Source organism: Cynoglossus semilaevis, chromosome 14 (assembly GCF_000523025.1).
Source record: "Cynoglossus semilaevis isolate Cse_v1.0 chromosome 14, Cse_v1.0, whole genome shotgun sequence".
NCBI lineage: Eukaryota > Metazoa > Chordata > Actinopteri > Pleuronectiformes > Cynoglossidae > Cynoglossus > Cynoglossus semilaevis.
Window position 1 is genome coordinate 12,709,689 of NC_024320.1, and position 25,976 is coordinate 12,735,664.

At 42.1% G+C, this 25,976-nt stretch overlaps 2 protein-coding genes and 1 pseudogene across 3 annotated transcripts in view; 1 reads left to right on the plus strand and 2 right to left on the minus strand.

The window, feature by feature from the left end:
* zmiz2 (zinc finger, MIZ-type containing 2) overlaps nucleotides 1-1,216 on the minus strand; it is a gene marked incomplete at its 5' end in the record, with an annotated part of 12,553 nt that extends 11,337 nt beyond the window's left edge. The window contains 3 exons of the mRNA XM_008325180.3: nucleotides 6-82; nucleotides 637-839; nucleotides 1,106-1,216. Coding sequence (XP_008323402.1) covers nucleotides 6-82; nucleotides 637-839; nucleotides 1,106-1,216 — 391 coding nt within the window. The remainder of the gene's footprint in view (nucleotides 1-5; nucleotides 83-636; nucleotides 840-1,105) is intronic.
* A 12,895-nt stretch (nucleotides 1,217-14,111) lies between these two features.
* LOC103389655 (cullin-3 pseudogene) lies at nucleotides 14,112-17,961 on the plus strand (annotated as a pseudogene).
* Nucleotides 17,962-18,382: 421 nt separating this feature from the next.
* Nucleotides 18,383-25,976, minus strand: part of ogdhb (oxoglutarate dehydrogenase b) — a 19,165-nt gene continuing 11,571 nt past the window's right edge. For both annotated transcript variants that reach the window (XM_025062509.1, XM_008325164.2), the window contains exons 12-23: nucleotides 25,944-25,976; nucleotides 23,736-23,838; nucleotides 23,214-23,342; nucleotides 22,973-23,123; nucleotides 22,759-22,886; nucleotides 21,171-21,349; nucleotides 21,013-21,084; nucleotides 20,450-20,575; nucleotides 20,279-20,351; nucleotides 20,024-20,187; nucleotides 19,376-19,530; nucleotides 18,383-19,256 (exon numbers count right to left, since the gene is read on the minus strand). The exon at nucleotides 25,944-25,976 is cut by the window's right edge and continues 120 nt beyond it. In XM_025062509.1, the coding sequence (XP_024918277.1) occupies nucleotides 19,136-19,256; nucleotides 19,376-19,530; nucleotides 20,024-20,187; nucleotides 20,279-20,351; nucleotides 20,450-20,575; nucleotides 21,013-21,084; nucleotides 21,171-21,349; nucleotides 22,759-22,886; nucleotides 22,973-23,123; nucleotides 23,214-23,342; nucleotides 23,736-23,838; nucleotides 25,944-25,976 (1,434 nt within the window). In that variant the 3' untranslated portion in view covers nucleotides 18,383-19,135. The remainder of the gene's footprint in view (nucleotides 19,257-19,375; nucleotides 19,531-20,023; nucleotides 20,188-20,278; nucleotides 20,352-20,449; nucleotides 20,576-21,012; nucleotides 21,085-21,170; nucleotides 21,350-22,758; nucleotides 22,887-22,972; nucleotides 23,124-23,213; nucleotides 23,343-23,735; nucleotides 23,839-25,943) is intronic.

Below are 25,976 nucleotides of genomic sequence, written 5' to 3' on the forward strand. Positions count from 1 at the left end.
CGCGGCGGCAGCCGCAGCGGCCTGTGTGAAGTCTGACGGAGGCCGAACACCCAGACCTGCAGCCCCACTGTTACCTGAGTAACTGCTGAGTAAAGAGGCAGAGGGAGAGGTGTGTGAAGCCAAGTGTGAATGGAGCATTAATCAGACAGAGACAGGTGAGCAGGAGACACACTGATGTACTGTAGTGTTGAGATCCTGATGTGGCAGCAGGATAAATAACAAGTTACATCAGTATAACACACAGGAAATGAATGGGGTCAAGGACTGGCATGAGCAATACTTTTTTCAATGTTAAACAAAATTGTTTGTGGTCATTATATTAGATCTTGGATTATATTTATATTAAAAACTGTAGCAGAAAAAGTATTTTCACATCTTGAAATATCGAAAACAGATACAAATATTGGGGGTAGGAGATGGTATGGGGGTAGGAGATGGTACAACAATAAAAAAAAAAAAAAAAAAAAACACAGTCATGAACAAAGGGGTACCAAATGAAGTAGAACTGTAACTGTTTATATTTGACTGTGTCTGGTCCATAAATCTTGTACTCATCTTAGTTCACACCTACAAATGTTAGGCAACATTGATGCAGCTCGATGCGTTCTGGTTTACTGAAAAAACAGCAGGTCTTACTTTCCACCATAGGCCGAGGCAGGGTTGTACGTGGGGCTGGGACGTCCGTACATGACTGGATGTCCGTAGCCTTTAGACACAGCTTCTCTATACGACTGTGGTCCCATGAACTGAGAGGCCATGGCAGAGCTCAAACCAGGGCTGCCACCAAGCAACATGTGACTTCCAGAGCTCTCACCTGGACCCATGGGTGCAACCAACACCTGTGTACACAGGAATCAATAACAAGAAAGTTAAACAGCATGGAACTTCCTTCACGGTCCATTCATCATATTTAAAAACACTAACACACAAATTTAAAATGAAAAACAAAAAAAGCTTCACAATTTTCTCCATTTTTTTCACATGTCAGACAATTAACCTAATTTTTGAAAAAAAAAAAAAATCATACACAGGATAACATTTGTTCTACCTGTATAACAATCCTGTGACAAATGAAACTCATGAATCTCGAACAGTCATGTGTTACCTGGCTGTGTGTGGGATTGGTCACGCCCCACACTGTGGTTACTACAGAAGGAGATCCTGCGTGCTGATTGGCGTCTGGTTGCCAGGAGACTGGGTGATTTAGTAAGGGCTGTCACTGCTGCAGAAGGATACAAAGAGGAGTCACAACATGTTCTTATGGAGGTTATGGACACACACTTCATTCACACATCACATTTGATCACACCTCACAGTACGTTTCCAATACACTATATAAATCCCATTTCAACTCAGTGGAGACTAGGAGAAGAGTGTGTTTAGTACAAAGACATTATTCATTCTTTTACTGTCCTGTGTTACAGATTAACCGATCGTGGTTACTTCGTCTGGCAGTTGAGGTTAAAACCCACTTCCTCAACGGGAACGAGTCACAACAGTATTGCTGTAACAGAAGGTTATAGTGGAAGACATTTCTACAACCATAAATGACTGAAAAAGTGGTCCAGACATGTTGGAATGGATGAAGGTGAGGGTCAGGGGTGATTTGTGGCAGAAGAATAACAGCAGATTTCTAAGCAAATTGTTTTAACATGGCAGTGAGACCTGCTATGATGTATGGTTTAAAGATAGTCGTGAAAGATTCAAGACTCAAGATTCAAGATTCAAGATTCAAGATCGGGTTTATTTGTCATATGCACTTTCAACACAGGGTCTACAATGCAATGAAATGCTTGGGATGGGGGAACCGTAGACTCGCTGGGGTAACATAGAACACACAGTACTAGCAGCATGCGATACTACTACAGGGAATAAGGTAAGGAATAGAGGGAGAACGGGGGAATAGAACAGTGCAGGCAGTGCAGGAGTAGTGCGACACAAGATAAGGACATCTAAGTACAACACAGGTAAGAGCATTAACACACGGGGTAGGAACTTGTAGAAACACCGGGGCAAAAACATAACACGGGATTGGAACATACGCACACACAGGGACATAGGTTATTGCACATATTGACGTATATGTGACGTATAAAAGGAAAAAGCTCGAGGTGGCAGAAATGAATACATTAATGTTGGCTTTGGGGACAAATGAAGAGACCAGCCAAAAGATTAAGAAGCAGATGCTGCTGTCTTTATTCGACTTATATACTCGTCTGTTTGTGTGAAATCCATGCCTGTACAGTCCTCCACAATCCTGAGTAAAAATGAGGACAACACAACCTAAGTGTTTACATTTATTTATTTATAAGTAGTGAAAAACAGCTACACTGACAATACACTCCACTTCTACCCTCTAGCCTTCTAATGAAAGATCCACCCACAATACACTGCAGATGGTTTCTAGTGAAACAGTAAATGTTGACCACACCGTCTCTGGTATTTTTACTCGTCGACTCGTTTGCTGACTTGTCTATTATCCTCTCTTCAGGGGGATCACAGTGTTTTAAATAAGAAGCTGTGAATGTTGCCATCTGGTGGATTCTACAATAATCCTATCTACAACAGGGGGCGCTGCAGAAAAAGTATGGGAACCACGGCCTTAGCAATTTCATACATTTAAAGGGGGCAGAGTACATTATAAATATAGAGCCTTGAAATACACCACATGCCACCCATTCATTTACTCAAAAAAAGACAAAATGTAAATGATTTAATACAAAGATGCTGAAAGTGAGTCTGTCACTCCTGCTCAACGATGACCAGACAATCATTTGTCAATCAGCTGATTCAGTTGATCTGTTATAGTGTAACAGTCCACATGTTTAAATCATACACTGACATCACTGTGCATGCAAGCATTCCTAATGATTGGCCCACACTGGCAGCAGCCACCAATCACAGTTGTTGTAAAACCTACATCTGACATGAATAACTGCTTTAGTGTTGCAACAAGGCAGCCTGCAGTGACTGTTAGAACGAGGGACCATCCATAACTATTCAAAGCCATCATTAAATGACTGTTTAGAAACAGTGTGGTTTTATTGAGTAAGAGGTGTGAGCTTTTCTTCACTACAGTATTTACAGCTTGTGACTGAATGAATACTGGGGGAAAAAAGTTTAATTCAAAGAGAAACTGCAGAAGACCATAGTAATACTATAGCACTACTCAGGGTAGATTAGGGTTCTTAGACCTTCATGTGTTCTGAACAGGGTCAGAGTCTGACCTTTAGACATGGAAGACACTGGATTCTCGCTTGTACGGAGCTAATGGAAGAATTTCTTGCTACTGTTTCTGATTTATTTATGTATTAGTTTTACACACATAAGTTGGATATAGTCATTCTGAGCAGATCAGATGGCAACTTATCACCAGACACATCTGGATCACTGCATTTATTCTAGTGGCATGCACCGAGTAAGTTTAAAGCCACTGAGAAATCATTTCAGTCGATGGGACAGGTTACTGTTAATGGAACATTTAATGACCTGCATCGGTGATTCACTGTGAACTTCAGCAATACTTCAGAAACCTGGCTTTTGCTCCCAGGCCTCGTGACGTTACTTGGAAGCCGATTGGTTGATCAAAGACCTGCAGGGCCACATTCCTGACATATGATATTCAACTAAACTACTGTTTACTTTTCTATAGCTGGTGAGAAAAGCCTTCGATTAGCTCCCACCTGAACTGGACTTTCAGGTACTCTATCTAATTCACGTGGGACAACTGGTTCAAAAAAACACGCACAAGCAGAAGTACCAGCAGGTGCTACGAGTTCTCACACTGACTCAGTGAAAGCACCAATAACAGGATGCTGCCAAACAGTTTCAGTAGACAGTCCTCTGCAACTGACAAAAAAAATAGCAAATGCAATAAAATCCACCTGAATGGACTTAACATCTTAACATCAGGCTGAGTGTGAGAGTTAACTCATTTAGTCTGGCATACACTCAAATTAGAGACTGTTATAGACTGTTCTCGTGCAAAGACAATTAAGACAATTGAATCTGGTTCCCGTCTTTAGATCATCTAACTGACACATTTGTCATATATTAGTTTTTTCTTATTTCCTAATGACGCCTCAGCCACACATCAAGCCTTGTGATCACAACATCTTCCCCCTTTATGGGTGTGGTCACTCCCGTTTAATCTCTACCCTCTCTTTCAGGTGTTCAGCCTCTACTAGGTAGCTTAAATACCAGAAACTTCCCAGCAGTCAGTTAGAGCTGAAGAAGCTTTTTGGATGAGAGTTGAAACATCTTCAGAAAAACCTCCCAGTCCAGGGCAGAGCAAATGAACACATTTAGAAAATACGTAAATTCCTATTGAATCAAGTCTTGCTGAATGACAGTGATCGTTCCTGGCACAGTTGGGCTAAGCTCCTGTACCTAAATCTCGTACTAGGTGCTACCTACACAGTGACACATACACTTTAACAATGCCAAACTTTGCCTGTGATGTCATCCCTGTAAACTAGGAAGGTGGGCAGGGTTTAATGGAGTTAAATGAATTTGGACAAAGACAGCATCATCAGAGAGCCCACACTGTCATTAGTGTCAGCCCCATAACAGCAGGACTCACTCACACACACACACACACACACACACACACACACACACACCATTAAACACATATGCAAGCACGCACGCACGCACATGAACAGACATGTTACATAAAGCTCTTTGGCTGCACAGCAACAATTTATCACCGACAACCCTCACTCTGTCACAAAGACACAGTGTGTGGACTGTGCACATCAAAAATGTTAGCCTATCACAGGCTGCAGCAGCTCTGATACCTCTCAAAGGAAAGGGGGAGGGGTGCTGGTTGCTAAATTTAGTGTACTGATTTCAAAAGGAATTTAAGAGAACAGAGATGTGAGGAGACACAGATGCTCCACCCAGGAACACCGACACAGTCAGTCAGTCACCAGTGAGCACACTCTTCTCCTTCCTGCTGGTTTTGGCACATTTAAAAACATCCCTTTGTGTTTACCTTTCTCTCCTTTTAAGGATCTTTTCTTTTCGTTTGCTACACATTTCTTAATATAGCTCGGCCCCCACCCTCACTGCTTTCTCCCCTCTACCTTCCACTAATGATTTTCTCCTGATCTAACAGTTACCAAATGAAAGCTAATTTCATCTGAGTATTGCTTCTCAAACCCCTTCCCCTCAGCTCTTCTGTTTGCCCATTTTGCACTTTAGCCAACCCACATATTGTACAGAAAGACTAAAGGGGAGGGGCTATGTAGATCACCTGACTGCAGCACCTGTGTTTTTACCTGTTTAGAGTCAGTCATCCTGGCACCTTGTAACTTACATCAGGGCCGAGCAGATTAACCACACATAAAGGTAGTGGAGGTACAACGGGGGGCTGGGTGGATGTTCTAAGATGTGTGTCTTTATCAGCTGCTGTAGCACAGTGTGTACCTGCAGAGCCAACGCTGAGACAAACTGTTCTTTTTCTCTCTCTCCCTCTCATGACCTCAGTGTTTAGATCACAGCTCCTCTTGCTGCACGTACATCTACTGCACTCTCCCTCCTTCCACCGCCATCCAAACAGTGCGAGCCCTCAGTCAAGCCTCTGACCCTGACCCTCTGCTCCCACAGCCACTGGCTTGTTTTGATAACACTCCCTTCAGTTTTATGTAACAAAAAACACACCACAGAGGGCCACTTATTGAGGGAAGGCAATAGTTAGACATAACCCAGTCTCATTTATGAAAAGCTTTTCCTTGGAGTTGAATTTATGTGTTTGTTAACGAATGTAACCTTTTTAAAACCTATTCCACTGCAGCTGAATATGTCTATAAGATGCCAGTTTTATTTTTACTATAGAAACAAATGGTTTGTGAAAGCTGTTAATTCTGCAGCTCAGCATTTCTCAAATTCTAGAGAAAATACCCCCACCAGACTGTTTATCAAGTCTTGGTTGCAGGCTACAGTCTCATTTTTCTACTGTGGCTGACATTTAGTAGGATTCTTGACTACCATGCAATAAGTTTTGGGTTCAAATCCAACTACTCAACTTGACTTACGTAACATTAGTAAACCACAGGGAAGTTTATGTTTATGTTATGTTAGGAAGGGCGTCCAGGTTAAAAACTGTGCTAAATCACTAGACAGACTACTGCTGTAAACCCCTGTTGTCTGTGTTAATGTCTAAAGCCAAATTCACACCACAGTTTTTGTCATGGACTACAGGACTAAAAAAACCCATGCCATTTACTGTTTAGATTCGCCTCATCACAACAATGACAGTAAATACATGTTATTGTCACCATCTGTGTTCTTTCAGGAAAACGTAGGCTTTGTTTTTGAGCAGCAGCCTGAATTTATGGATGTAATCAACATTAGTTACATTAAGAATTATGGTTCAAGCTGCCAAATAAATAGATACATATAAAGTTAGTATGCTCCATAGATTTCTACTTTATTATCTGCAGGGAAAATGTTGTTGTGTTTTCTTACAGTAAAATGATGGACATTTTTTCAACTGTTTGTATATCCATCATTAAAAAATTAAAAGGACCTGCAAACCCAGAGCATGTAGCAAATAAAGCGAAACAACTTATTGAAGCTGGAGGACTTATTTATCAACCAAGGTCTGCGCCTCTGGTACCAGGGTGCAACAGGCACAACACACACAGGGTCCAGTGCATGTGGCGGTTGACTACCACGTGCAGTTCTGGGGGCATCAAGTTCTTCGTGGATTACCAGCTGGTCAAATTTCAGCGATGTTCAGCATGTCCTTAAACCTCTCATTCTGACACTCCAAACCTTGCTGCATTCTTCCGCTCTATTTGCTACATACTGCGGGTCGGCAGGTCCTTCTTCCACAGTCTGTGCTAGATCCTAAATGTCTCTCACCAACTCCCTTGGAAGTTCATAACCGTCCTCTATCGTGTTTCTCCAGACATGCTAATTTCAGACCAATGGATCACACTAGATCATCTCTTTTTTTTAAAATGCAAACATTATATTTTTAGTTACTCCAAATATTGAATTATAGCCTATTTCCATTTTTGCAATTTATTTTATATTTTGATAAAAACCTTTGTGGAGGTAGGAGTTTTTGTGTTTTTTACTGGCTGGTAAACATTATATTCACTGTTAACAATTTTCCTAAAAAAGCACCGAGAGACAGCACATGTAGCAACACAAAAGTCCACAGTAATGTGCCTCAGTGATTACTAAATGATTACACTAATACCTTTGATGATTAAGTGCTTCAAGAGTTGGGTGAAGGGCCACATTATCTCCATCTCCTCTCTCCGTGGACCCATTCTGCAGCCTGTAGACCAAATTATCTACAGAGGATGCCATGTCCTCTTCTCAGTCAGAACAGCTTAGCAAAGTGTATGCCTCCTGCTCAGATCAGAAGTGTCCTTCATCACATTGTCTTCATCACATTCTTTAGAGTGGCCATTGAGTCAGTTTTGCCCTCTACTTACAGTATACGGTCACTATTATACTCTACAGAATTATATGTATATACACTACATATATATTCTTTTTATTTTGTATTTGAATTGCTCATGTTCTACCAGTATTCCCTTTGTGATCTACTGGTAGATCCTGACCTACTTATTGGGCATCCCTGGACTAGACTGTCTTTCTAGTCTAGAACTGTAGAAACAACAGGTATTACGTCAAATGTTACTCCATCCTCAACTCAGATTACAGTGTGTACTGTGTAAATTATCATTGACACCAACATATGCAGAAGATTAAGTCAACTAAACAGAACCTAGCTCATCTTCAGAGACTCAAACACAGAGTAGAATGTTGACAGGGGGATATACAGTATATATAGAACAGTAGGTCTTCTGTGTTTGTTAAACAACATGCTACTATAGCAAATGTTGTCTTCAAGTTACATTTCAGTAAACAACATACGCCAGCATCTACTGGGACGTAGCACAAACACTGACAAAAGATCCAAGTATGTTCTACTTATTACTGCATGTCACTGAGCCCAACCTGAATCAGAATACCATGTTTAAAATATTTGAAGTGCACCTGAATCCACTTGGTAGAAACAGGTCCTAGGGGACTCATGTCTGGGTTTCTGCACACTAACACATGTTCCTTTACTTCCTGCAGCTCTCTTCAGGGGTCGCCACAATGAATCATCTGTTTCTGTCATTCTACTCATCTGTAGCTTCATCTACAACAACCTTTGTCCACTCTTCTTCTTCTTCTAACATAAACAAACAATCTAAACCTCTCTGTCTCATTGACCTGACCGTGTCCAAGTCTGCCACCTCCAGCTCTGACACCTGTTTTTACCACAGCTCCACTGACTTCAAGCCAGACATCACAGCAGTTCTCACTACCATCTGACAGCCAGCCTTTCTGTGCAGCCACTCATACATCTCTTCAAAGCTGCTACTATCAATCTGTCACACATCTTACCTGACACTTGCTCCAATTCTTCCACCCTTTCTGCCCTCCTCTCACCTAAGCATTGTCCATTGTTATTGATGGTTGACAACTGAAAGCTGAACATATCAAACTTTAATGCCTTCTTGATGGTGGAATCTCAGCTTTCTCCATGAATCACTCTCATTCACACACAAGTATTCCGTCTTACTTTCACTGCTCTTCTCTCAGGTGCGGACCTCCATCTTTTTCAGTTTTCTTCCATACAGGACTTTATCCACTGAGCCTTCTGCAACATGTCTATCACTAAAATAAGAGGCCCATCCCTTATGTAACCCTCTGATCACCCAATCACTTACTCGGGCTGGACACTTTCACCTTATTTCCCTTGTGAAAAGCTAAAAGCAAGATCACATACTTTTCAGCCACTCTTTACTTACTTGTGTTTGACTACCATTTTTCATAGAATTACTTGCTCTTTTAATATCCAGAGAAATAAGGTAAGTTCTGTTAACTGTGAATTTTACCAGAACTCAAAACAAATGGCTGCTCACTGTGCTAAACCTCTGGCCTTAGCCTTGATTCAATGTCTCTTTCCCATATCTGCGTGATATACTTTGTCATGGTTGTGTTAAACAACCTGGTCCTTAACTCTTACAGTTTTCCTGGTAGACTGCTCTAAACATCCAGGTATCACTGTTGTTTATCACTGCCCTTACTTCCTCTCTACTAAATTTCAACACTTCCTGATATGCCATTTGTCCTCCACTTGTCTTCCTTACTCCTTCACTCTCTGTATCCATCAGCTTCTTCAAATACCTCTTTCACCTTTACAACACACTTTGTTCGCTCACTGGTACATTTCCCTATCCTTTATCGACCTAATCTGCTGTGCACCCTTGCCAGCCTTATCTCTCTATTTAGCCAATAGAAATCACTTTTTAATCCCTAATGCTCAGCCTTTTAAAGAACTCATTTAAAGTGGTCCACTTTGCCTCTACCCCACCATCTTTATCTAATTTACCGGTACTGTCTTTATCTGCCTGATCCACCATCTTTATCTAATTTACCGGTACACCTGTCTTTATCTGCCTGACGACTTTATTTTTAATTTATTGCGTGCTTTCTGTAAACGCAGTCCAACTTTCCTTTTTTCCCCCACACATCCAACCTGAAACACCTGAGACACCAAACACCTTTGCAGTCAGACAGTACATTCACTTCAACGCAACAATAACAACAACACCCAGAGCAACGCACTGTGTAAACATGTAGATGACAGTGAAAACCAAAGAAAATGAACACTGAAAAAGCTGACAGTACCTGCACCTTATCCTGTAACAGAGGAGAGCAAAGCTGCAGCTCGCATCTGAGGCACAACAACAAAGCATTTAAGTCTGGGGTCCAATCTTCCTCTGTGTGTGAGAGAGAGAGTGAGTGTATTCAGTGTTTCCTCTTGAAGAACCTCTTCTAGTATGAGACACTGACCCTGTCAGAACTAAAGACTAGTCATGATGAGGCAATGCCTCTGTTTCACAATGAAGAGGTGAGAAGTTTAAAGAAGAAAACATTAAATGTCAAAAACAAAAGAGCACAGTTGTTCAACCACGTGTGTGTGTGAGTGTCTGTGTGTGTATCAGAGACAGAGAGAGGATGAACGGTGGCTTCTTACCTGACTCAGCTGATAAACTGATGAAACGCTGAACAAAAATGATGGTAAAATTAGTTGGGTTTTTTTTTTTAAATAAAAATAAAAAAGAAGCTAGTGCTAAGTTGGCGAAATCTCTCCCCGTTTGTCTGGAGCAGCCAGTGGAAACGGAGCAGTGTGCTGTTCAACACAGGCTATCCACTGACACACACACGGCTCACATCAGCCCAGCAGCTGTCTGTCTGCCTGTCTGCCTGTCTGTCTGTCTGTCTAAACGGCAGCCGCTGAACACAGAACGTGTGAAATAAATACATTTTTCAAAGAAAAGGCTGTCGTTTCGGTGTTATCCTAGCCTACCTACATGCTCCTGTCGCCGCCGTCGCTCTCAGACAGTGTAGCCGCTCGGTTGTAGACACTTGTGTTTATCTATGCGACATTAGCTTCGACTGGTGTCGCAGTTGTGTCACCGTGCGGACGAAGCCGCTCTGTTCCAGCTCTGGTGACATCTTCACACGGCTGTGCAAAAGTTTTAGGCGGGCGTATACATCTGCTGTGTTCCCTCCCTTTGTTCCCCCTTTGTTTTGTAAATATTTAAACAAATATCGACCAACTGAAGTTGGTTCTCGGCAACAATAAACGGCAGACGGTACGGCCGTTTTTTGTTTGTTTTTTTCATTAAAAATATTTGGGCGACAGACTTCTGACTTCTACAGTGATTTACCAACCATAAATGTAATTACATTTGGAAAAAAATGGAGTGTACAGTACTGGTAATATATGTTACCAATTAACTGACTTCCAGGTCTTCTTGTTTCAACATTGTTGCAAAGCAGACGTTAAAATTTTCATCAGACTGATCAAAAAACATTTTCAAGTTAAGGCAGCAGTAATTTAATAATTCATTATTTTCCCATCTTTTTATTCGCTATTTACGCAGAGTTTGTGTAATAATGTAGCAACCAGACTTTCTATTATGTTTTGTTGAAGGAAACTGTTTTTTTGTTTAAATTTAGTGCAAAACTTTAAGGCGATTTATTTATTATTTTTATCTTTATAAATTAAAATATATTTTAATGGCACCCTGGAAGATGTCACTCTCTATGGACCAGATGCAAAAAAAAAAAGCGAGCTGCGCCTTTCGCAGTTTAAAGGTGTTAAAAATAAGGCTTGTGGTCCTCTGCATTTGCTTTGCATTTCTTGAAATGGGCTGCTAAGAAAGTAACATTTATACCAAAGAAACATTTATACCTGTATAATAATGTGTGTTTGACCTAATCATAACACTTCTCATCTTCCCATCAGGTGCTGTGAAAACATGTCATGTAGGCCCAGTATTATACTGTCAGCTAGGTTCCACTCAGATGCTACAAACGAGCTAATTAATGCTAATAATCCACAGTCATTAAGATACAGCACATCTCACTTGTTGTGATCTCTGTTGCTCCAGATCACAGCTCGTGTTCTTCATATTCCCTGGAGGTTTTTATTTCACTTTTGTTCTAAGGCCTTTGAAGTCCGCCTGGGACCAAATCCAGTTCTTAAGAAGGCAGAACTGCACACCTTATGTAACAACGACTGTCGACTGTCATTCAAACATACTATAGTGTCGACTCATATTCACACCTACATACACTTGGGGGTACTTTCTGAATCAGTAGTTCTGCTGGTTTGACTGAGAGCTGAAAGGTTCTTGTTGTTTTAGAAAAAAGATGTAGGGTGAAGTAAGAGTGAAGATTAGGCAGTACAATTTAATGGAGCCCAGAGTCCTAGCTGCGATTGACTCACTTTGTGCATTTGTGAATGTGTGTGTGTGTATGTGTGTGTGTACCATAGTGTTTAGGAGTCATTAAAAGTGCAGTATCTTGCCTGAGGCCAATTCAGTGTGGAAAACACACACACACACACAAAAACAAGCAGCCCATGTTTTTTCAGACCTGTGTTGCCCTGGAAACAGGTGCTGAGATTTCCACCACTTTCTTCATATCTCTCTGCACTCACATCAACCCCCCACCTCCAACTGCACACTCCCCACACGCAGAGTAGAGACAATCACACACACATGCAGAGACTCTCTCGGCTGCAGTCATTTCACATTGTCACAGGACAGAGAAGATCCTCCTCCTCCTCCTCCTCCTCCTCCACCTCCCCTTCTTCCCCCTTCACCCACTCACGCTTCACAGGAGGGTCACGCACATATGCCTGACCCTGCTTCTGCTGTGGGGTTGAATACCACCAGCACTGGAACAATCTGACCTCCAGGAGAAAGACTTAAAAAATAAATGAAGTGTTGAAGAAGGTGGTGTTTGTTAGGAGAGGGAACAAGGATGAAAAAGGAAGAGTGAAAGTGGAAGGAAACAGACACACACACACACAGAAACACACTCACCTGCTGGAGGGCGGCCTAAAGACAATGACAATGGTAGAGAGCCATGGTAACTTTTCCTCTCCTTTTTTTAATTGTGCCCAATAGAACTGGTCAGACGGGTCATAACTGTAGCTGTCTGAGCCCAGCGCAGGCTGAGGGTTCCTTTTGCCTGTACTTCATATACTGCATCTGTGTACCTGTAGGGCGTTGGCAGAGGCAGGTGTCTCCCTCTGGGTGGTTTGTACAGATGTTAGGTTTGGTCCAGTCACTCTGTCTCTACACTCTCAAATCTTTTTTTTTTACTCATCTTTCTGTTTGTGTGTGCATTCCTTTGGTGTGACTTTCTTTTTGGCGAGAAGCACAACATTCCAGGCTAAATGTACGACCCACAGCAACACACATGAAAAGGGGGGAGAAGAGGGGGAACAGTGCAGTGAACTCCTCCGCTCCACTCGCTGCTGGGAGTTCTTGTTATTGGTACTGCATGATTTGAACCGATGGACGACTCCTCCACCTCAGTGCGGATGTCGATGATTAAGCTGTTAGCTACATGTCAGTAAGAATTGTAAGAAAAGGGTACGCTAATGTGATCAATTTGGAGTCTGCGTAGATCAGGTATTGATTACGTCATCAATACTATAACGGCTTTATGATAATCTATTCTAACTTGGCAGTTGGTGGACTCGAACCCGAAGCCCTCCCGACCCAATACCACTTCCTTAACCACTAAGCCACCACTGCCCCTAATATGGTCTCACATATACAATAATGTGACACTGAAACAATTGAGAGGCAAAAAAATAAAATAGTTCCATTAAGGGCTTTTAAGCCTAGCCACCCTCTTCCCTGCTCTGAAATAACTGGTTTTGGTTGAAGACAAAATTCACAAACGTCTTGTCATGTGATATTTGGTCGTCCACAGTTGTTTCTTGAGAAGTTAAAGCCTTCTGTATTTTTGAAACAGCCGATTAAAATTAAAATTTGCTACAGTTTTGAAATACTTCAAGTGAAGTGAATGAGAAGCTTTGATTCTGATGTCTCCACCTGACACACACACTCACACGCACGCACACATCATGTGTTCAAAGACAAACGCAGCCAGATGAAGCGGCAATAGCAAGCAATACATACACAACGGTTATGATAATATCTCATGAAACAAGCTGCCCTTGAGCAACACAACAGCCACACTGCCTCAGTGTCAAACCAGAGGAAATCCTCATTTTCAGCCCACAGCCAAACTTCCTGCTACTTCAGTGTGGAGACCAGTTCCCCACAGCACAACAATGACCCTTGTTCTTTTCTCTACCTACCTTATCATTCACTACTTGACAACAGGTACTGTATATAAGCAGCCTGCCTCTTTGTTCTGAACTGAAATTTCCATGGAATGTTTCGATTTTTATGTCTATTCCTTTTCATGATTATCATTGTTAATATTATGGATATTAAAAATAAAGTAGCTGTAGTTGTGGTAGTAGCAATCATTTTCCTTACCGTAAACTCTCATTTATTGTGGAGAAAAAAAATAAAGTGTCTTCTTGAAGACTAGTCAGACAGTACATCATTGTGAAGCCTGCCTTTTTTATTCCAAAGGATGTTATGATATACTTGAAAACAACGAATAACAGTAATAATAGCAATAATATTAATCATTACACGAATATTATTATTGTTGTTATTATTATTTTGTAGCATTACCTTTACTGTGTAGTAATACATGTAACACTAATTTCTGGTAGAGATATTGAGTAAACAAAATCGCTAATCAGCTTGGAGTTGGCTCTCTGCTGCCATCTCGTGTTTAAATATTGAAAAATACATTTAAAAGGTATTTTTTTGACGCTTACTCGCGGTTTGAGGTTTTCTCAGTATAACATTTGGTTGAGTAGTCGTGGACATTATTATTCTCTGCTCCGAGAGACCGGTCTGGCCATTGATCTATTTACGGTTTACCCCTAAAACTGACTCTCATCAGCTATGTTTGTTTACTTAGCACCACCTGTAGGCCAAGGAAAGGAAGGTCGATGCTGATGAACAGTACTGATTTAATCGGGCACAAATACACAAGTTTACTTTAGGCACATACAAGAGATGAAGGGAACAGGCAAATAATTTAAAAAAGAAGAAAAATTAACTTGTAATCAAAACAGGAGGAGCACAACTATAGTTACAGTAAGATATCAGTTAAGTTTAGTAAACAGTAGGTCCTGTCCTGTTGACTCTATCAACAGAACCAGGAACAGGATAGAAATAAAGCCAACAGTGAGTCAGTGAGACGTGGGAAATGATGTCAAGACCTAGAATTTAAAAAATGTACCTGGACACGAAAAGTAATTTTGATTTATTTTCTTATTAAATTTGACATGAAGAACATTCTCTGCTTTTCATTGCATTAAAGTGGGAGTAAAACCAAAACAAACACGGCCACAGCCTGGTTATTTGAAGTAATTTATGAGGCTTGGCGCAGTCTCCTGGGTCACTTACGTATACAGCAGCGATGATTCACAGTAAATGAAACAGGTCGCACTGCTTTAACAAGAGTTATTAATGTGTGGATGTAGTGCTGCTGTTACAACTTCTTGTTGTGCTTTCACAAAGCACTCCATCATCTGCAAACATTGATCATTCAGTCTATTCTACTCAACTGCTCGGTACTTTCTTTTCTCTAAAGAAATATTAAAACAACATCCAAGAGGATTTATTCACAGACCTCCTCTGTCTTGGCTTGAGGTCATCAAAGACATCAAAGTACATTTACTCAGCACAAGTGATGCTGAAGAATACCAATCGTGTGTCTTTTATCCTATAATGTTATTTCCAAAAAAGCTAGTAAAAAAGGTAGATGAGGAATAAACTGCAAGAATTCACAGAAGCTGGATAACTCAAATCCAAAAATGAGGAAAGACTTTACAGATGTTGTAACACCCAATCAGAGTTTGGATGTTGAAGAGTGCTAATAATGTTTCCATCATTAGCACAAAAATGACAAAATTAAAGAATAAATCCAGGAGCAAGTCTGGGCCTGTTCTAACAAATCACGGATGCAAAAAGAGCTCAAAATCAAGTTAAAATCACTGGATAAGTTCAGAAAAATCCAGAATACATCTCTAAGCAGACACACCACCAACGATAACGAGTTGTAGTCATGTCAAACCAGAACAGCAAAGGAAAGACGGAGACTTTGATGAGGATCCAAGCCTTTCCAGGGAGCATAGATGAGGAGCATGCCAACGACATCTGGAACCTTCTAAAGACTGGCATACAGGACATTCAGAGAAAGTCCCCCAGCGCGCTAACGTTTCAGGAGCTGTACAGGAATGCTTACAACATGGTGGTCCACAAACACGGAGATAAGCTCTACACAGGGCTGAGGGAGGTCATCACTGAGCACCTGGTCAATCAGGTACAAGAATGTCTCCTCAAGTCTCTGAACAACAACTTTCTGCAAACGCTGATCCAGGTGTGGAAGGACCATCAAACCACCATGGTCAAGATCAGAGACGTGTTGATGTACATGGAGCGGGTCTACGTGCAGCAGAACGCTGTGGAGACTGTGTACAATCTGGGCCTCATCACCTTCAGAGACCACGTGATTCACTACAGCACCATTCAGGAGCATCTACAGCGCTTGTTGTTTGACATGATAGCGTGCGAGAGGAAGGGAGACGACGTGAATCGAAACATTATCAGGAACACCTGCCAGATGCTGATGACTCTCAGTAAGGACGGCAGGTCTGTGTACGAGGAGTGCTTTGAACGGCCTTTCTTAGATATGTCGGCCGAGTTCTATCAGACGGAAAGCCAGAGGTTCCTGGCGGAAAACAACGCCAACGTCTACATTAAGCGGGTGGAGAACAGAATCAGCGAGGAAATAGAGCGTGCCACCAACTGCTTCGACAAGTCTACGAAGGAGCCGCTGGTGGAGGTGCTGAAACAGGAGCTGATTTCTAAACATCTGAAGACCGTTGTAGAGATGGAAAGTTCCGGCCTCGTCCACATGCTGAAGAATGGTCAGACGCAAGAGATGGCGTGCATGTACAAGCTGTTCAGCTGTGTTCCAAATGGTCTCAGGACGATGTGCGAGTACATGAGCTGCTATCTGAGAGAACAAGGCAAAGCTATGGTGTACAGGGACGAAGGCAGGAACCCCGTGGAGTACATCCAGGGCCTGCTGGACCTGAAGGCACGATTCGATGACTTGATCCAACTGTCTTTCAACAGTGACATACACTTCAAACAAACAGTTGCAGGTGATTTTGAACATTTTATGAACATCAACTCGAGTTCCCCCGAGTACCTGTCACTCTTTTTCCATAGTAAGCTCCAGAAAGCGGCCAAAGGAGTGACCGAACCAGAGCTGGACGCTGCCCTCGACAAGGCCATGGTGATGTTCATGTACTTACAGGAGAAAGATGTTTTTGAAAGGTACTATAGGCGGCATCTGGCACACCGTCTGATCAGCCAGAGGGCTTTCCTGGAGAACTCTGAGAAGAACATGGTCTTCAGACTCAAGACAGTCTGTGGCTTTCAGTTCACATCAAAGCTGGAGGGCATGTTGAGAGACATGAACATCTCCAACACCACCATGGAGGAGTTCAGGCAGAACATTCAGAACATTTCTCTGAGCGGTGTGGACCTCAGCGTCAAAGTTCTGTCAACAGAATGCTGGCCGACACATTCTGCGATCCCAAAATGCATCATGGCCGCTGCTCCTCGACATGCCTTTGAAGTCTTCCGACAGTTTTATTTGGCCAAGCACAGCGGCAGACAGCTCACGCTGCTACCACACTTGGGTGTGGCAGAGCTGAGCACAACATTCGAACCCACTAGAAGGAAGCACACGCTGCAGGTGTCCACCCTTCAGATGGCGCTGCTCATGCCTTTTAACAACAAGGGCAAGTTGACTCTAGCAGAGCTGCAGCAGGAGACTCTCATCCCTGAGCAGGACCTGGTCAGAGCGCTGCAGCCGTTAGCCTGCGGAAGGCCCACACACAGAATTCTCTTCAAGGAACCGAATTCCAAAGAGTTTGAAAACGGCCACGTGTTCACCGTCAATGATCAGTTCACTTCCAAACTCCAAAGAGTTGAAATACACTCCACCCACGTTAGGCCGATGGAGTCTGACGCCGAAAGGAAGGAGACGCGGCAGAGAGTGGATAACGACCGGAAGCATGAGATTGAGGCGGCCATCGTTCGGATCATGAAATCGAGAAAGAACATGCAGCACAACGTCCTGGTGGCCGTGGTCACGCAGCAGCTCAGAGCGCGTTTTCTTCCCAGCCCTGTACAAATTAATCAGCGAATAGAGGAACTGATAAAAAGAGAATACTTGACCAGGATGTCAGAGAATCATAAAGTTTACACCTATATTTGGTAGAAATCGGTGAAAACTTGGATCACTTTTCTTTGGAATGTCTGCATGGCATGGAGAGCACAAACTCAGAGGGAATTTATGGTACTTGCTCATCACCCCCCTCCCAACTGACACACATCGCACCTTAATGGCCCCCACCCCACAGTTTGGGGACCACTGGTTCAGATTGCATGTAGTTTGAAACTACAGTGAGTGTGAATGGTGTTTTGTCTCTGTATGTGGCCCCCGAGTGAAGAGTGAGTATAGTGTAAAACTGTATCATACAGTGGAACAGAGGTAAAGGTGAAGTCCTTTGACAGAGGACATTGTAGTTTGAGTACAAAGACAGACTTTTGAGCTGATTAAAAACAAGGTTTTGAGATTTCTTTTTTTCTTGATGTGATATCACATGATCGGCAACCACAGAAAACAATCAGACGACAGAATAGATGTCAATCACACCCAGTGTTCCACTGTACCGTGGAACCATAATTCACAAAACTGAAACTTTAGCTCATGAAAAAATCGATTGTGACTTAGACCACGAACTGTTTGCTGTTAAAACATTCAATCAGATGCATGTGGAGCTCTGGGCAGACTGGTGATAATAACATAGCTAGACTTTGTGTTTGTCTGTTAAATACAAACTTTTAATTGAAAACACAGGTTTTGTCACTTTTGCTATTAACGCCACGTTCTCATTTTTTTTTTGCACTAAAATATGCAATACAAACAAAGTTCCCTTTAAAAAAGTGTCCAAGTTGTGACGTGCTGTGCTGTGTTTGTGTTTGTGTCCATTCAAGTTTGGTTAAAAGTTTAAATTTTGTCTGATTTCTAAGTGTTCGTTTTTTTAAAGGAAAAACCTGATTTAATAATAAAAAAATAATAAAAATGTGTCAGATTTCTGTTTTTAAATGTAGACACATTTTGTTGTCAAATAAACTTTGAGTTACGATAGTCTAGAAGAATTCAGACAAAAATACCAAAGCTTTTCATTATTAAATCTAAACGTAAAACCATGTTGACCCAGGATGTCCACAGATTTAGACGGTGTTGAAGAACAAAAATCGACAGAACTGCTTCCTACAGCTGACTTAAAACAAATAAGCTCATTACCAAAAAATATAAAACAAATCTATGGCTCCTGGTTTCTCTTTCTCTCACTTATGCCATTATAAATAATTTAATAATTTCCTTTTTTTTCCTGAAAATATTCAAAAGTTCATAGTAACAACATTTGAAAGCAGTCATTGTGCGTAAAGCGTAAAGATTGCACGTGCCACCAGGTCAGGTCCAGTAATAGTTTGAGTCAGCAGTACATGCTGTAGGCCACTGGTGAGTGTGTGTGGTGTGTGAGGGTTGGGTTCCAGCGAACGACTTCTCACACATTCCCTGAGAACGCCTCCAGGTCAAATGCTGTGTCCAGTAAACGCTGCAGTTCCAGCAGGTGAGTGTGTTTGTTCCCTGTAGCTGGAGCTGCTGCAGGCTCACGGCCAGCATACCTACAATAACACACACACACACACACAGAGACATCACTTAAACATGCCTCATTTGGAGAACTGCCGTAGACACTGATTGTTAGGGCTTTGCTGATGCCTCATCAGGATGGAGTGCGTACCAAACCGGTCTTGTACAGTTGAGGGCTGTGCGTATGCGGGGCTTGATGTAGCTGTAGTAGCCCTGGTTCTTGTGCTCCTCCTGACACCACACGACATCAGCATTTACAAAGCGGTCAGTCTCTGTGTGCACCAGGTCAAAGGGGAATGGTGAGAGCTGAAAGACATGCATGGATATTTGGATCAGATAAATGGTTTCTTTTTGGTGCCTTTATCAGCCATCTAAGCTGTTTATCATGTAGTTCAGGGGTTCTCAAACTTTGGTACGCGTTTGGTTTACATTTTCAATTGAATAAATCTGAAACATACCATGCACAATTAATAAGAAATTTAAACATAAACGTCTGTTGAATAAATTATAAACATCTCTCCTGTGGTGGAAGCTAACAGGGAAGGCCTATGGTGCTGTACTCTAATGTTGGTCATCATGGTGGTACTCAGAGAGATCAATGTTTTCTCAGGTGGTACCCTCCAAGTCCGGTCTTGAATGTGATTGGTTGTTTGTCTCTGTGTGGTCCTGTCATGGACTAGTGAACTGTCCACAGTTTACCCTGTACGTTACAGCTGAAGAAGATGATTTACTATTTTTACAGATATTCTTTACTCTTTTATTCCTCACATAGTGACTGAAAACTGACTCTCTGAGGTACCTGTTCAATGCGGACAATAACTACACCACTGTCCAGGCCTCGGTTCCTGCGTTCCCGCAGCAGCTCGTAGTAGATCTTTCCAGTACAGAAGATGATTCTCTTCACCTTCTCAGGCCTGGCAGCTGCAGGTCCGTCGTCAGGGATTAAACGTTTAAAAGAGGTTCCTGCAGATTAGGACATTATTAATTATTAAATTAAGATTCTTATCATTTTTTTTTCTGTTAAATTTTCAGTCTTTTTAATCTGAGAGCTCACCTGGCAACATGTCATCAAAGCTGGACCTGGCCTCAGGGTGGCGCAACAATGACTTAGGAGTGAACACTATCAGCTACAGGTCGGAGACAGAGACCAGAGAAGAACATGTTAGAAGTGGGGACCAGATGCAGCTGCAGCACTGAATGACAGTTAACGGTGTGCGTCACTGACAGGTTTCCTAAAAGGAAGCAGGATCTGTCTGCGCAGAACATGGAAGTAGTTGGCTGGAGTAGAACAGTTGACAACGATCCAGTTACTGTTGTAGACCTGACGAACTTCAAAGTCATCTGTGTGCTTCTAAAAGACAAAGAACAAGAGCGGAGAGGTGAAGAAGTGACTAACAACGTTATACACGTAGTATTTATGGAATACTTATCTATTATGGCAATATGATATGATATGAGTCTGTTTAGGAAACAGTTATTCCAAAACAATGACAACTAAATGTCAACAAATGTAGCTCTGTGTATTAGCACTTTGGCTACGTCACACAGTTGAATATAGGAATTTTATAAAGTTGTGCAGTAGCAGAGATTCAGAAAATATGCCAGTAAAAATGTGAACGCTCATAAAACAGCACTGATCAGTAATGTATTTACGTCAGTGCGAGAACAAGTTGATCAACATCCAGATTGAATTCAGGTTATTGTGCATGGATAGCATTTTATAATTCCATTGTGTGGAGCAGTGTCTGTTCAAATGTGAACCACTCTGAATGAATGATACAAACTCACGGGAAAAACATCCGGGTCATCATTGCACATCTGCAGAAACCTTTCTGGACGTGCAGACGAGTGCTCTGGACCCTGAGAGGAGAAAAACACAGGACTAAGAAATGAAGGACTAAAAAAGAAGGTGAAACGTAATTGGGTCACGTTCTCAGGGTTCATACCATTCCCTCCAGGCCGTGAGGAAGCAGTAGCACGATGCCATTGTATCGAACCCACTTGGCCTCCCCTGAGCTGATGAACTGGTCAATGATGCACTGGGCTGTGTTATTGAAGTCTCCAAACTGGGCCTCCCACAGGACCAGTGCGTTGGGACTGGCCATGGCAAAGCCCAGCTCAAAACCTGCACCGGGGACAACGTCTCTGTCTTAGAATGTCTCACAGAAAAGATGACACGTACTGTACCTTCACTCTCCCACTACTTGTCCCACTCACAGTGTCTCCATGTCGGCTCACTGTAAGGCACCTTGGCCTGTGGGTCTCTAGCCTGAAAAGGTCAATACCAGCATGTATGGTTTTTTTAATGCTTGTTGTACAGGAAGTGCAGTCACTTCTTCACTGTGGTCTGTCTGGAGCGACCTTCAACAACCAAACCTGACACTGAAACGTATGCAGAAAGTGGTGGTATTTTGGCATGTCTTTCACTGACTGACCACCGGGGGCTTATGGGTAATTCGCAAAGTTTTGGTTTTAGCACAACACCTGCAGGTGAGACGGTTCAAGAAAAGAAATCTAAAATTCTTGCCCATCGAGTCACAAATACTTCAGGTTAACATTTAGATTAAATCTCCTCAGACTGAAATGTGAAGTATTTATTAGAATAACAAGCGGAGTGGAAACATGGCAGGGTAATGATGTGTCAGCAGGTAGAGTAGTTACTACGAGAGTGTGTAGTCTTGGCACTGCACTAATGAAGGTGAATACGGAGCTCCCACGTCTACAGCTCTAATTAAATCTAATACAACAGCAAAGTAGCCAATTAAGTTGAACTGAAACATGAATCAACTTGGTTGCTAAACCCAACACAAAGAAGTGTCTTTAACAAGTTTGTCAGGAAATTGTGAAGCTTTTAAAATGACAGTAACATGTACACCTTACACTTCTCTTCTGACGTTGAAACAGAAGACTCACAAGTAACAATACTGAGTTACACTTGATGAATCTTCAGGAATCTCCTTTAGTCTGTAAATGCGTTTGTTTCATTTTATATTTCAGGTCAGGAAAATTCTAATGAAGACTTTATGTTGTTTTTCCCTCATTGTTATTGGAAACTATGTGGTGTGAGGTTTAGTGATCAAGAATCTTTTAGGACATGATTAATTAAGCTTATGTTAATGTGCAAATTTGTTTAGTAATGGAATGAAAAGGCTGGATTTGAACCAGGAACCTACTTTTGGAAGAGCAAACACCTTTCTAAGCCATGGCTTATATTTGGATTTTTTTTTTTAAAGTTTTGAGTCCTGAAAATGCAAATGTGGCCAGGAATCTGTAAACTGTATTTATAAAATGAAACCTTTCCTTACACAGTGTTTCTGTCTCGATCTCTCATGTGAGTTGGTATATGTTGTAGTAGTTGTTTATACTAGTAGTATATATGTATTCTATGTTTCTTTCTTTGCTCCGTTGGCACCTGAAGAGCTCCGTTGTGAGGCTTGAATTCCAGGGCTGCTAATGTCTATGTTTCAACACATTATTTGAATTTTAAGGAGTGGGAAAAAAAATCAGTCCACATTGTGTGAGCTTGAGACTCACCCAGTACTCCATATTCAGACAGAGAACTGTTGCACACAGTGTAAGGAGCTTGATCAGGTGAGATGTAAGTCATGGGGACGCAGACCCTTTTATCCACGTTCTGATCATGAAGAACATGGTGCCTATGGCTATGGAACAAAATTCAACTGTTGAGGTAATACACTTAAATGCTTCCATTCTCATCTACTTATGCCTCTTATTTCGGTGGCTGTACCTGAAGGTTCCCCTCTCCACGTCTTGTCCACTGAGTCGCACGTGGATTCCTTCTTTGAGCAAAGAGCCAAAAGCCATGTACTCCCCGAGAGCCCAGTCACAAACTCTCTGAGTGACCATGTCGGCACGGCCGTTCAGGATTCTGCGTAAACCTGAGACGTGAACACAGCGATGTAGATGAGCCGTCCAGAATGTCTGTTGCATAATCCTTAAAACGAAAGACGCAGCGGGACACACTCTACCTGCATGTATGGTGAAGTCAGGAACAGGAACTGAGGCAGCGACGCCACCAATGTGACGAAGCATCTCTTCACTGATGCCAGTGGAAGGACAGCTCATGCTTTTAGGTCGACCGTCCTGTGTGAAAAAACCTACGAAAAACCAGAAACAGTGGCTGCAGGAAAAATGAGATGAAACCGTTACTGGAACAGAGCTGAAGTTTAGAGTTTAAAAAAAAGATGATTACAGATGACGAGATCAGAGGATCCTGAGTGAAAGTAGAAGAAATAGTTAGAAATACATGATCTTGGAGTTAGTGATGCCATTGAGAAAAAGAAAGAAACAGCCCAGAAAAAAAAAAAACATTAGTAGTAAGGAAAAACAAGTAGAAGAGGCAAGAGCTTGAGGAAGATGATCTGCTGTAGTGACCTCTGAATGAAGCAGCTGGAGGAATACGTTTGCTGCACCTGGTCTATACATGTATTTGTTTTTGGGTTTTTTTTTTTTGCTTACGTTAACCTATTACTCTTTCATTCAAGAATTACCAGGCCATGGTGAGTCCAGCCAATGCTTGATGTGAAGGATCCTCTCGTCTTTGGACAAAGCATAAGCCTCCTCGCAGATTTTGTCATACTTTGCCACTTCCTCCTGAAACAAAAGTTGGCTGTTTTTAGAACAGGGCACCTCTGGAATAAGACATGGTCAAAAACCCTCCCTTTCTCTCGGGTTGGTTTGTTTCATCCTATTGCACTACATAAACCACTTCTTAGCTAGCTTTTTTGGCCCTATTTTAACTAAACGTTTTGTTTGACAATGAACTCAAATAATCACTTTTGATATTGAGTATACTACACCCTCACAGGACCCTCATTAGAAATGAACACCCTGAGTCAGGTTAAGTACAGTATGTGTTCCTGTGAACACTAAGAAGGTTTTTACCTTCTCTTTGCTCCTCACTTACAATTGGTTGTTCAAAAAAAAGGGATTTTTTTACCATAGGGCTATAGCCAAAAAAAATTAGGCAGCCAGCGCCACCTAGGTTCCGCAAATCAAATTCAGTTTTGCTCCTGTAGGCCACTGCATGTGATATCAGCTGAAGTCACAGAGCGTTGTTATCTGTGAGAAGCTCAGTTACAATGTGGCCTTCGACCATGTAGTGGCAGTAATGCATCAGTTAGTTCTTCAACAAGCTCCAATATACAGAGAAAAAGACTGTCTGCTACCCTAGGCCAGCTGTAGCAAAAAGTATGCACAAATATTTGAAATGATAAAATAGAATACTGTACATAAAATAAAATCACGATTAGTAGACAAACAGTCATCCACCTAGATCTGTTTAGTTTCAGTTCAAAGTTATGTCAGCCCTCCGGTTCTTTCATTCCTATCATTGTAGCTAAATACAGTGAAATGAAAAGTCAACAGAGCAGGGCCACCAGGAGGTGACAGACACACCGACAGTGAAACCTGTTTGTCCTCACTTCCTGTGTTTGACTAAACCAATATGACTATTTACACTTCCAGTAAAAACATGCTGCCACCAGAAGCATACACTAAACTAAACTTAAACTAAACTAAACTTATCTTTATTTGTCATTGTGACACAGCACAGCACAGCACACCATGCACAACGAAATTTAACCTCTGCATTTAACCCATCACCAAGTGAACAGTGCGCAGCCGTGGTCGGCGCCCGGGGAGCAGTGCTTGAGGACGATGCCACGCTCAGTGCATCTCAGTGGCAACCTGGCAGTTGGTGGATTCGAACCTGGGGCCTTCCGGACCGAAGTCCGCTTCCTTTACCACTAGGCCACCACTGCCTCCTAGGCCACCACTGCCTCCTAAAAACATGCTGCCACCAGAAGCATACACTAAACTAAACTTAAACTAAACTAAACTTATCTTTATTTGTCATTGTGACACAGCACAGCACAGCACACCATGCACAACGAAATTTAACCTCTGCATTTAACCCATCACCAAGTGAACAGTGGGCAGCCGTGGTCGGCGCCCGGGGAGCAGTGCTTGAGGACGATGCCACGCTCAGTGCATCTCAGTGGCAACCTGGCAGTTGGTGGATTCGAACCTGGGGCCTTCCGGACCGAAGTCCGCTTCCTTTACCACTAGGCCACCACTGCCTCCTAGGCCACCACTGCCTCCTTACATTAGAGCGATCTGCTAAAACTCAAACTGTTGTTTAATGAAAACCACAAGCACCACAGTAACTGCTGTGTTTTCACAGATGTTAGACATAATAATAGACATAATAAGACATAAAGACATAATGACACCACTGGTTATTACCTTATTACATTGTAATGCAGTGGAACCTCAGTTATGGAAAGCCTCCCGTTCCAAACAATTCGGTTCATGACATTTTTTTGAACCCAAAACCCTTTAACCCTGCCCTGGTTGTTGTACCGTGACTCTGCTGCCAAATAAGCCAATAATATCACACAAGCATCTGATCACTGAGTGTGTGGCGTCAGTCCGCTCTGGGGATACACACACTAAGAACTGTTGTCTGATTCTGCTGCTATTTCATCTGTTTTTTTTTAAATTCCATAAATCACCATGGGCCCTAAAAAAGCTAGTGAGAACAGATTAGTCCATTTTACATTGATTCCTATGGATCACGGCCAGCCTTCACGGATGAATCAGGTTTGAAAACCAATGTTCCACTGTATTGGTCTTATTAGTATTTTTAGTTTTACAAACATGATGTTCAGCAACAGTGTCAGTGTAGATATATTTACTTGGTACATTTGAGTAGTGAAAACTCCATCCAC